The sequence below is a fragment of the Lactuca saligna genome, chromosome 9 (genome assembly GCF_052625555.1).
Source record: "Lactuca saligna cultivar CGN05327 chromosome 9, ASM5262555v1, whole genome shotgun sequence".
Lineage (NCBI taxonomy): Eukaryota > Viridiplantae > Streptophyta > Magnoliopsida > Asterales > Asteraceae > Lactuca > Lactuca saligna.
The window spans coordinates 89282885-89296056 of NC_136425.1; the positions used below are offsets into that span (position 1 = coordinate 89282885).

Genomic DNA, 13172 nt, shown 5'->3' on the forward strand with positions numbered 1-13172 from the left:
CACACCATAAGCATAGTGACTACATAACACCACAGTGAGTACATAACATAAAATTGTTTAGCATAAGCATAATGACTACATAACACCACAGTGAGTACATAACATAAAATTGAAACACTTAATCCAACATTGTTTAGCATGACCAAAGTGAGTAGAAAACATCACATTAAAACACTTAACCCGAAATCAGTTGTCATAAACACATTGACTACATAACGACATTGACCACACTTAACCTATTCTAGTTCCATTGGCTTGTCAATAGTGTTGCCTTCCCCATTGTTACCCTCAACCCGTGTACCAAGTTTTTTTCTTCAAAATTCTTTCCGACTTCTTTCTTGTCTTCCTACCATTGGTTCCTTCCCCAACTTTTACATTACTGCCCTTTTTACCCCTCCCCCCTTTATCATCTATAACATCATTTGCCTTCTTACCAATGCTTCCTTCCCCAACTTTTCCATTAATGCCCTTATTACCCCTCCCTCCTTCCTCAACTATCATACCTTTTGCCTTCTTAGCACTGCTTCCTTCCCCAACTTTTCCATTAATGCCCTTATTACCCCTCTCTCCTTCCTCAACTGTCATACCTTTTGCCTTCTTAGCAATGCTTCCTTCCCCAACTTTTCCATTAATGCCCTTATTACCCCTCCCTCCTTCCTCATCTATCATACCTTTTTCCTTCTTAGAACTGCTTCCCTCCCCATCAATAAAAACTGATCTCTTCTTTTTCCTTACCTCTAGTTTTGTTGGCTTTTCAGATTTAGAACATGTAACCTTGTTATGTCCTGCTTGTTTGCATACACTACACATAATCTTTTTCCCAACCTTTGACACAGTATGTCTAGCACCCCTTTCACTTGAATCTTTTCTTCTATTAACTTTAGGTCTACCTGGCATTTTTCTTTTCAATGGTGGCAAAGGTGGAATGAATTCAGTAGGTGGCCACATGTTGCTACCATTCATCCCACACATAGGATACTTGTAGCTAGTCTTATAAATTGCTCCATAGTACATTGGAACCACATAATTACCAACATCACTGTTAATGTATGATATTGTTGCAACTGAATGCACACATCCATACCCATTTAGTTGCCAAACTCTACATGAACAAGTTCTCCTATCCACATCCACAACGTAAGACTCTGCCAAATTCCTTGTTTCAAACTGGTTTAAACCAGTAAGTAAAACCTGCCAATACCTGATGCAATGGTATAAAATTTAGGGTGTATAGTGGAAAAACTAAATAAAGTATTAATAGAAAAGAAAAAACCTTTGAGCTCTTTTCAACTGATTCAATAGGATTGTAATGGCTGGGCATGGTTTCAAATCAGGCCATGAACAACCTTTGATGGTGAGATTGAATTGCCTCTCCATAACATACAACCTAATTTCTTCTAACATTGTGATTATTGGTTTTTTCCTTGCATCTCTAATGACATTGTTGAAGCTTTCAGATAATCCATTTTCAATTGCATCACACATCCTCCCCTCTCTAAAGAAAGCTCTACTCCATGATTTTGGGTTCTTTTCCATAAGGTAGTCAAATGCTGCAGGATTTAGTACTTGTATTTCCTTCATTGCTGCATTGAATACAGGTTCAGTTGATGCTTTGCAAGCTTTCCAAAACATCCTCTCATAATGCACACCAATGAACCTTTTCCTAAAGTTGACAACAATATGCCTTGCACACTGTCTGTGTTCAGCATTAGGCATTACTTCCTTCACAGCCTCCAATAGCCCCTATACAATTTAAATTCATATGTTAAGAAATGGAATTTTATTAACAAGAAATATGAAGTATAATAAGTGATCTACCTTATGTTGATCTGACATCAGGGTGATACCACTACCATCATCAACTTGTAGATCATCTTGAAGATTCTCCAAAAACCATTTCCAATTTTCTTTATTTTCCACACACACAACTGCCCATGCTATTGGGAAAATATGGTTGTTAGCATCTCTTCCTACGGCACATATCAATTCTCCACTACATAATCCCTCTAAGAAACAACCATCCAGGTTTATTACTCTTCTACAACTTCCTTTCCAACCTTGTTTCAGCCCCTCAAAGCATATGTAAAACTTACTAAAATATGTCTTCCCATCAGGCATACTGTTGACATCTAATTTGACAGTTGATTCTGGATTGGATCTTCTTATCTCTTCACCATATAACCAAAGCTTGGCATAATGCTCAATTAGTGTACCTTCAATAAGTTCAATTGCATATTTCTTTGCTCTTCTACACTGTCTCATACTCACATCAATTCCAAATTTTTGTTTTACTTCTTCCTTTAGTAGCCTAACACTCATTTTTTGTTTTTGTAAAAATTTAGATGTGAAATGGCTACCAATCCATGCATAGCTTACAATTGACCCCATTTTAAAATTTCTAGCACAATTATGGTCATCTATAAGAGACTTAATCTGAAATGAATTTTCCTCACTCATCCATGAAGCCCACAATCTAAACTTGCATTGCCCTGAACAACATTTAACTAAAAGCCTCCTACTATCATTTTTTTATAGCACAATTGATATCCTTTAGCAAGAGCATAATTACACAACATATGTTTTAATTGTTTAGGATTTTCAAATCTCATTCCTAACACAGGTTTTTGTTTTTTCCAATGAACATTTTCATTAAAAGCTGTTACCTCCTCATGAATTGGGTCGTGGTCATCCATCTAATCAAATGGATCTTCATGAGATGGATCCTCTTGAGGTGGAGTGTTTGGAGTTGGTTGCTCCTTGGGGCAGAGCTTGTTCAAAAATACATCATTCAAGGTCTTGTTCATGGGAATGCAATCTCCATCTTCAAAGTTTTCGTCCAAATCACCTTGCACTTGTAATTCATCTAGGTCAATGCCTCCTTCTGCCTCAACATGCAACTCTTCTACTACTTCACCTACACCAGAAAACTTGTCCTCGGGGGTTCATACTTCAGCCATCTCATCAACAATCCATTAATGAACATGAACACCAACATGATCCATGTACACAGAAATTACACAACCAGAATCATACCTTACTTCGATAAACTCCTGGTAGTCTTTCTCACTTGCTATTATCCTCAGTACTTTAGGGAACTCGATATCAGGCATGCAAAAGTACACATCAACACACGTCTCATTTGCGAATCTCTAAATGAACAATAGAAATTCGTTTTTATCCATTCTAGCAAAATCCACATCCTCAAACCTTTGCTCCACTCCATCTGAGTAACTGATCATTGGATACCTCGTAAACAAACCAGCAAAATGAAGATCTATCTTCATGTAGACGGCCATAGAAAAAACCCAGGTTTGATTTTTGGATGAACAGTAGAAGAAAAAGAAGATATTGGTAGATGAAACCGATTAAAGACGAAAATTACTTGGAGAGGAAGGGTTGGTGTCATTTATCGATACACTAACACGTGACATATGATTTAGTTTAATGACCTGGCTTTCTTTTAATGACATATCCAAGAAATAATGCTGATTGGGATTGGGGTCACTGGGTGACCCGTTCACTTTATAAAAAATTGCCAAATTAGCCGGTTAAATGCTAGTTTATGCCCTTCTAATGCCAAAAAATAAAATAAGAAACCTTTTAAATCAAAACTTGTAAGTTAGTGGGGCTACAATGATATTTTCCCATTAAAAATTTAGAAGAAATCAAAATTTTTAGGTAGAATAGAGCCCGTTTGAGTTATACATACTGGGTTCTATATTATGTATTTTGTATTAGTTTGTAAAATTAACAAATTATCATGATAAAGATAAACAAAGAATGACTATAGGCATTTTTGGTAAAACTAACCAATTTTAATGATAAAGGTAAACAAACTCCTATATGCATTTTATGATCATAATTTAGTATTCTAATGTGTTTCTAAAAATAACTATTTGTTTTGATAAAGATATAAAATTATGACTATAAGCACTTTATAGTTATAATTTTATTAATTTAATGTATGTCTAAAAGAAACCAATTGTCACCGTATAAAAACAAAAATTTGACTATATGTATCTTATGGACACAATTTTATATTCTAATGTGTATTTAAAAGCAAACAATTTGTATAATTAAAAAATAATGAATACATATATTATATGGTTATCCTTTAATGTTTTAATGTGGGTCTAAAAGTAAGTAATTTTCATGATAAAAATAAATAAATAACAACTTTAAGTATCATATGGTCATAGTTTTATATTACGATTGTATATCTAAAAATAACTAATTGTCAATGATAAATACAAATTGTGAAAATAACTACATCACAATTATATATTATTACGCAATTATATTATATATTATTATGTGTGTCTAAAAGTAACCAATTACCATAATCTAATATAATAAATGAAGATAATTTTACCAAATATTAATCTCTAATGAATTTTGAGATTTATCATTTTGTGATAATTTTTAAATAAATAATATCCACATAATTTTTAAATAAATAATATCCACATATCAATTTATGGTTTTTTTTTTCTTTCAATCCTCCTTAATAAATGAAGATTTTTTATCACTTATCAATCTCTCATGAGTTTTAATACTTATCATTTTGTGGTAATTTTAAAATAAATATTATTCACTTGTTAATTTTTTGTTTGTTTTAATTTTTAATTAAAACCATATACTTATATATGTAAAAGTATTAAATATCATATATATGATATTAAATTGTAATAAATACGTTTCTTTCTTTCTTATTTTAAAGTTGTACATTGAAAAATATTTTTGTTTTATACTTTAAGTTTAATCATTTTTTAAATCAACTCGTATAATATACGAGTCTCACACCTAGTTTTTAAAATAAAAAGTCACATAATCTACTATAATAAATGAAGATAATTTTGCCACATATCAATCTCTAATTAATTTTAACATTTGTCATTTTGTGATAATTTTTAAATAAATAATATTCACATGTTAATTTATGGTTTTTTTTTTCAATTTTTAAAATAAAAAGTCACATAACACATATACTTATTAAGTATCAAATGTAATAAATATTATACTAAATTGCAACTAATATGTTTCTTCATTTCTTATTTCAAAATTTTATTTTAAAAAATAGTTATTATTTATATTTTAATATATATTTTTTTCATCAATCCGTGTAATACATGAGTTTTACACCTAGTAAAGATATTAACACTCACCATAAGTATTTTAGGGTTATAATTATTAAAAAATAATTGAATATAAAACTATGAAAATCATATAGACATAATTTTATCTTATGGCCACGATTTTTCAAAGAGATTTAGTCATGGTTTAGGACATGTGGCCATAAGGTATCAATAGTGACACGAATATAGGTCTCGATTAAAAAAGAAAAAAAAAAACCATTATCAAAGACCTTTGGCCATGGTTTTTAACCATTAGAGATTGCATTATTATATGTACCGGTAGAAAATCATAGCCATAACCAACTCATCTCAAAATTGAAGGACTAGAAAGTGTTGAAGTTCAATGCTATATTCAACAACTTCATAAATCAACATAGTAGTGTTCAAAGTGACTTCAAAATCTTGAAGGCAGCAATGATGCAATACCCAGATAATTTTAGCCGAGTGATTTGTCACCTTGAGACATTGTAAAAATATCCCAAAAATGAGAAGCATGCCTTTGGCTAAAAATAATGGATCCAAACGGGTGAAGACATCCAACATGAACAAGTACTACACAACGTGGCACTCTTACATCCAATTTATGTTCATGAAGTCGATTATGAAGGTGAAAAACTTCTTTTCAAATTAAGAAGTAGCACTCAAGGAAAAACAACCCATGCAAAAATGAAGTGAAAAATATGAAAATTTACAATTATAATAGTGAATATCGATCATTTACCGGACTCCACATTTCAAACAACTTTGATGTTGAAGAACACAATATAAATTATTTATTTATTTTTTGTGATCGGCGGCTTGGTTTTAATATTATTGTTAAGTAATTTTTTTTAGTTTAATTTAATATATATATATATATATATATATATATATATATATATGTATATATATATATATATATATATATATATATATATATATATATATATATATATATATATATATATTAAGTTTAGTTTAACGAACTATTTTAGTAATGCTAAATTTATTTTAATTATTTTCATTAGAAAATGAATATAAGTTGAAAGAAATGTATAACTTTAGCTAAAAGAAAGAATGAAAATAAGATGTGACAATATGGTATATAGGTGTTAAAAGATGTAACAAAATGTATAACCTTATGCATAACGATATCCCGTGCAGGGTTTTATCCATGAGTAGTATGTATGTGTATATGTATCTCTTAATTATAAAAGATTGAGAGGCATAAATAGCATAGTGCCAAACTGAAAAACACTAAGAATGCAAAGACAACTAGGGAAAATGAGAATATAATGTTTTATTAAGTGTATATATAAGGATGCAATCAAACAATATATATCTATATATATATATATATATATATATATATATATATATATATATATATATATATATATATATACTAGGTGTGAAACCCGTATATTATATAGGTTTATTAAAAATAAAATTTTAATATCAATATATAAATATGAAATATTTTATAATGTAATTTTTTACATAATATAATCCAATCTTCAGAAAATTTGCAAAACAAATTAAATTGTTTGAAAATTTATAAGAATTTATTACCAAATTAATAGTATAATTTTATTTCCTTATAAAACCCATTATAATTTTATGAATTTTATTTTAAAAAAATAAAAATCCTTAAAAAATAATAAGTGGAAAATAAAATTTCTAAAATTCTCACAAAATGATAAGTATCAATGAAGGAGAACATGATCTGACAAAAAAAATTTTATTTATTAAAAAGTATATATATATATATATATATATATATATATATATATATATATATATATATATATATATATATATATATATATATATATATATATATATATATATATATATATATATATACTTGAGAGAGAGTCTCTCTCATTCTCTCTATTCCCTTTCTCTTTCTCTCTTTGAAGCAGCTGTCAATTGTTACAACAAAGCCATAAACTCACCCCACCCATCTCTTCTGATATACAGCAAATAATAGTTTGCAACTGTCGGATTCTCTCTCTCTCTCTCTCTCTCTCTCTCTCTCTCTCTCTCTCTCTCTCCACCACTCTTTTTCTAGGTTTTCTATTAACACCCTTTTCATCAAACACCACAACCATAACCAGAAACACTTCTCCAGCTTTTCCTTTTTTATATCCATGGAGGTTGACGAGAGAAGCAGAAAACTCGATACTTTTGATTCTGCATGAATCTTGATCATCTTCACCTTCCAAAGCAAGTCTCAGAAACAATCTTTACTTCAATTCAAGAATGGCATACCAACATTATCGATCTCCATTTGGCGACACCACTTTAACCAAAGTGTTTGTTGGTGGCCTTGCTTGGGAGACACAAACTGATGAAATGCGTAGATATTTCGAACAGTTTGGTGACATTCTTGAAGCCGTTATCATCACCGATAAAATCACCGGAAAATCTAAGGGTTATGGCTTCGTATGTTTTCTCATTTCCTCCCTTTCTTTATACATTTATATCTTTCTAGTTTAAACTATTGAAATAACCCTTGTTATATCATTATTCAATGTATTATAAATACTTTTATTAGTACAATATTTTTCGTTCATTTTCATTCTTATATTAACAGGTGACTTATCGGGAACCTGAATCAGCAAAAAGAGCTTGTGAAGACCCGAACCCGATGATAGATGGAAGAAGAGCAAACTGTAATATCGCATCTCTTGGTCGTCCTCGAGCTTCTCCTCAAGGTTTTTTGTCATAATCTTTTTAAACAAAACAAGATTATTATTTAAAATTTAAAATGTTTTGTTTTATGAATCCGATAAATAATTTAACATAATGTGTTGTGATCGAAACCCACCACAGGAAGGAATCAAGGTGGGAATATTAATATCGCATATCAAGGAACAAATACAATGGGCCAAGGTGCATCATCATCTTACAGTGGTGTAGCACCACCACGAGCTCCTCCTCCACCACCTCCACCACCTCCTTCCGTCATGTATCCACCATATGGGTGAGTTTTATTTATTTATTTATTTATTTTTTGTTACACTTTTGTGAAGTTTAGGTGAAAAAGTGAAGTCAAAAAAAACATTTATAAATTAATAAAGAAAGTTGGTCTTGACAGAGGAGAAGTGGGTGTGGGGCTTATATATACATATAAATGAGTTGGCAACAGGAAAGCTTAAATGGCATATACTGTTGACTTTTTTATAATTACTTGTGTTCAACTATCAAATTAATTAACATAATCGTATTTATAGTTATACACCCTGTTTAAGCTTTCCACTAAGATTCCTCTAACTGTTATATAATAATTAGGTTAATAATAGATAATGTTTGTATTTTTTAAAATATAAGATTCTTTGTCAATAAATATTCTATTATTATATATGGATATGAGATTTTTTTTTTTTTTTTCTTTATAACCAATGGTTGCTTTATTGCCAAGTTGGCTGCCATTGCAGGATTACATAAAACTCCAGACAACCTTCAGCTTTTTCAGATTTAAATGGTCCCAGTTAACTCTTTATATATTAATCATATAAACTTATCAATTATTAAAATTTTAATGAAAAAACATCGATTTTAATTCGCTGTTAAAATAGGAAAATATATATATTCAGTTGTTTTTAATATAGGATTTAGTGGGAATAGATTATTCGGTAACATATATCTAAGTGTTATTTTTTTTTTTCAACTGATTCGTACGCAATAATTTTTGTTCATACACAACAATTTATGCATTAAAATATTGTATTGTACAACTTTATAAAACATCAATTGTTGTGTATGGAAAAAAATTATGGTTTTTTTTTTTTTTTTCATAAAGCAGAAAACTAAACTAAGATGTTTCCATGGTTTTCTAATATTTCGTTTTCCTAAATATGCGTCGTTTTTAGTAATATTTTATTAATGTTATATATCCAAAAAGTCATTAATGAGAAATTAAAAAATAAAAAAAAAAAGCAAGATCTTACTCTATTTTTATTTTAAATGATATTTAAGTGATTTTGCCTGACATTTGAATTTTACTGATTCGCAGATACGCGACGTACGCACCTGATTACTCTTACCAGCAAGTAAGTTATTTATTTAACTATTTTTTTTTGTAAATATTATAATAAATAAAAACTCTAATATTTTTGTACTGTTGTCATAATAAAACATAAATGCGTGTGGTTATAATTGTCCTCTTTTTAACTACATTAATGTACTCATTTGGTCCCTCAGTAAATCTGTAACATTAGAATTTGCTTTATATTTTAAAATTATACATTTCGTTATTAAATAAAAGTTTTTATTTAATTGTATTTTACTATTTTATGTACGTGTGATTGTAAATTTGTAACACTTCATATTAATATGAATCTACATAAAGTACAAGTCATAATAACATGGAATTGGTTATGGTTATGTGTTTTAACAGGCAATGTACAATCCAGCACTTCAACAGGCATACTATCATCAAATGTATGGGCCCACAGGTACACCGTATTATTATGGGTATCCCACCACCCAATCACCCACACCCAGAGGAACATTTGCTGCTTCTGCCCCTGGTGCACTAACACTAACACCACATCAGGCGCAACGTATCCATGGACCATCTTATCTTTACTATCCTACGCCTTCCCAGATGGACCCCTCAACATTCCCTGGCTATCTTACGCCACCACCTCCCCCTCTCCTACTACCCACGAGGCATCCTTTTCCTTCTCCCTCCCCCACGGGTATGTTTACTTCTCACCCATCATCATCATCATCATCATCATAATCAACATCATTATGAATATGCATGTATCATGTATCATGTATTAATGTTATACACATAGAAAATGTAGTGGTAAGAAATGGTAATTATTGGTTTGTTGATGGTATAGAATTATGGAAAGATATGGGAATAGAATACATGTACATTAAATTTAAGCATAGATATGTATGTGGTAATGGTGGGGCCCATAAGAGCCATGTGAGATGAGCTGTAATGGGTGATGGTCATAGGCCCATGATGGGGTCAATGGGAAATTGATGCCAGATGTACAGAATGAGTAAACCAAAACCAGTCAAACAGTTGGAGTGCATGTGAATTCTAGATTCATTTGTCTGTGTAGGGTTTGTATGTGGTAAGGGCACATTTGTCTTTTTGACACACATTACTTCTAAGGATCATTGATATCGACTGACTGTTATACATTTTTAAGGTCATATTAAAGTCAAATTCATCACAAGTTTTATTTTCGTAGTATATATAACTCTTTAATTTTTTCCAACAAACAAGTGTACAAATATATATATATATATATATATATATATATATATATATATATATATATATATATATATATATATATATATATATATAATTATTCAAATAAGAATAAAAAAAGATTAAGAACCGTAAGAACTTCTAACTTTAGATGTTTATAAAAGGTTTACGGTTTAGAATTTACGGTTTAGGGTTTAGGGTTAAGAACCCTAAACCCTAAACCCTTTATAAACACTCTAAACACTAAATCTTAAACCCTAAACTCTTTATAAACATTTAAAATTAAAGGTTCTTACAGCTCTTAATTGTTTTGTTCTAATTTGAATATATATATATATATATATATATATATATATATATAATTGATTGGCCACTTGTTAACAAAGAGTGACCAGTTCCCGAGGAATAGTTTGTCCCATGCAATTTGAAGTTGTATATTATGGAAGAATGGGTAAAAGTTTATATGCATTATTGAATAGTACATTTGAAGTCAAAAGATGTAAGTTTGACCATATATGTGTGTTATTGCTTTCAGGTTCACAGACTCCACAAAATACAACAACTGAAACAGAAGGAGGTGTGGTAACTTCAGAGAGTCCAAATGCCTGAAACTGGTGAAAAACATACACATGGGGGGCAAAAAGCAAACAAAATACGATATTGACAAATTTTCATCAATGGTCCTTAAACTCTCTGTATTCTTCATTTTTTTCTGAAAGAATCATAAATAATTTCGTTTTGGTCACAAAGATGGACCGGTGGAACGCATCATGCTGATTATTCTTTTTCCTCACATTGAGAGTAATTATTCTTTTACTCACTTTATTCTTTTTTTTTTCTTCCGTTAATGGTTAATATTGTATTTTCCCTCTAAATAATCATTCTTTCTTGGTTTATATTGTTGGCAAAACTGACACCTTTTGTTTGATCTTTTGTATTTATATTATCCATCAAAATGATATTTTCGTAATGATCCAATGGAACTTTTTTTTTTGAAATGATGTGGTTTTTTTTTATATACATATCTTGCATTGAAATGGAATGATCTGGCTATACAACACACTTGTTGTGACACTATATTTTCACAATGATCGGTTTTCTTCTAAATTATTGAGAAAGTGTAATTACACACGACTTTAAAAATAAAAGGCATATTTTAGGAAACAACTAAAGGAAGAAAAAGTGTAATTACACACCACCCATATTTGATGATACATGATATAAATACTTTACAAAAGTTCCATGACCGACCATTTTTAAATAATAAATAACCTAGTACGCAACTACTTCCTGTTTATTTACCACAATTAAGGTATTATGTGACTAAGAATATATCGGTTTTTTAATCAATGAAAAGCTAATTTGTAATTAGTCATTGTTCATATTAAACCACTTTATATGTTGGGCTGTGTTGTCATATACATAGGTTGGCAAATTTTGACCTTCACAAAAATATATAGTTTAGTTTTTCTAATATGCTAATCCGTTTATTATGTCGGTTTTGTGCGGGTTTGCAAATAATTTTATATGTTGACCCGTGAACCCGGTTGTTAGAAAGTAATACAGATAACAAGCAAAATAGAAAGCACACAAGACACATACGTCCATGAGAATGAGGGAATATTCTTTATTTATGAGTTCTCAAACAAAGATTATAATTACAATTCAACAAAGATTTCTCTATCACTTCAGAATCAAAGACATTTAAGACACAATCGAATGACTAGAAGATATCATTATTTATAGATTGTGGATCAGACCTAAAACCCAAATGAGCCAAACCCATTAATCCATAGACCCATGAAAGGTGTTAACCAATCACATTTCGCCATGCAGTAGATTCTGGAACCTTCGTCCTTGATATCATTACATAAGCATCAACAACACACATGAAGGAACATCATGATTCATAGTAGCTTATCATGATGCAAGAGTGTCACATCATGATCACCATGGCTCATCCACCATCATGGTGGCACATCATGCAGTAATCCTTGAGCATCTTCAACTTTTAAGCATCCTTGGATAATCTTGAGCATCATAGTGTACATCATAGCATAAGTGGCTCATCAAGGGATATCATGGCTCATTAGGAACACATGTGACACACCAGGAACATGTGTTGCACGTCAAGCCACCTACTGGCACATCATGATGCACAAGTGACACATCATGATCATCAGTGGCGCATACATGCTTCCACAACACATCAATACATCATAGTATACTAGAGTGTCGCACCTTGAGCCCAAGGTGGCACATCTTCCTTCAACATCGCACATCTAGCTTCCAAAGTGATGCATCTCCTTCTTGATGGCGCACCCACCTTCATAAATGGTGTGTCTGGACCTAAAGTGGAGCATCCCCCTCCAATGAAGGAGCATCCATGTTCCAAGTTGGTACACTCACTTCCAAGATGACATATATTCATCATGTAACATAACTAGATGTTTTATTACCTTGGCAGGTGCCAGGTCCAAAAGGTGGGCAACCTGGGCGACCGCTCAGGGCCCACGTCCCTAAGGGTGCTAAAATTTCTGGGCTATGTAATATATATATTTAAAAAAATTATTATCTAAATTATTTTTAAAGCCTAAATTTGGTTCAAACTCAAACTAGCTCAAAAGATAAACAATTTAGCTTGGTTGTTATTGCAAATTAAACGCGTTTATAGTGAAGATTAAATGATATTTTTTTAATCTTTATTATATTTGTCTTTAAGGGGCTTTTTTTTGTTTTCGTCTTGGGCTGCATATATGTTTTGACTGGCCCTGCCAAGTGCTTTATTCCTTTCCCAAGTCCTCCATACCCCC

General features: G+C 30.9%; 2 protein-coding genes across 2 annotated transcripts; one reads left to right on the top strand and one right to left on the bottom strand.

Moving 5' to 3' along the window:
* Positions 1 to 288: 288 nt before the first annotated feature.
* LOC145016564 (uncharacterized) lies at positions 289 to 2319 on the bottom strand. Its single transcript, XM_078974839.1, has 3 exons — positions 1819 to 2319; positions 1274 to 1743; positions 289 to 1201 (listed from the first exon to the last, which is right to left on the bottom strand). The coding sequence occupies exons 1-3, from the start codon at positions 2317 to 2319 to the stop codon at positions 289 to 291; spliced, it is 1884 nt and encodes a 627-aa protein (XP_078830965.1).
* A 4685-nt stretch (positions 2320 to 7004) lies between these two features.
* On the top strand, positions 7005 to 11255 carry LOC145018098 (uncharacterized). Its single transcript, XM_078976018.1, has 6 exons — positions 7005 to 7562; positions 7714 to 7834; positions 7953 to 8103; positions 9136 to 9172; positions 9520 to 9823; positions 10895 to 11255. Exons 1-6 carry the CDS (start codon positions 7380 to 7382, stop codon positions 10966 to 10968), a joined length of 870 nt encoding a protein of 289 aa, XP_078832144.1. The 5' UTR covers positions 7005 to 7379; the 3' UTR covers positions 10969 to 11255.
* Positions 11256 to 13172: the final 1917 nt, after the last annotated feature.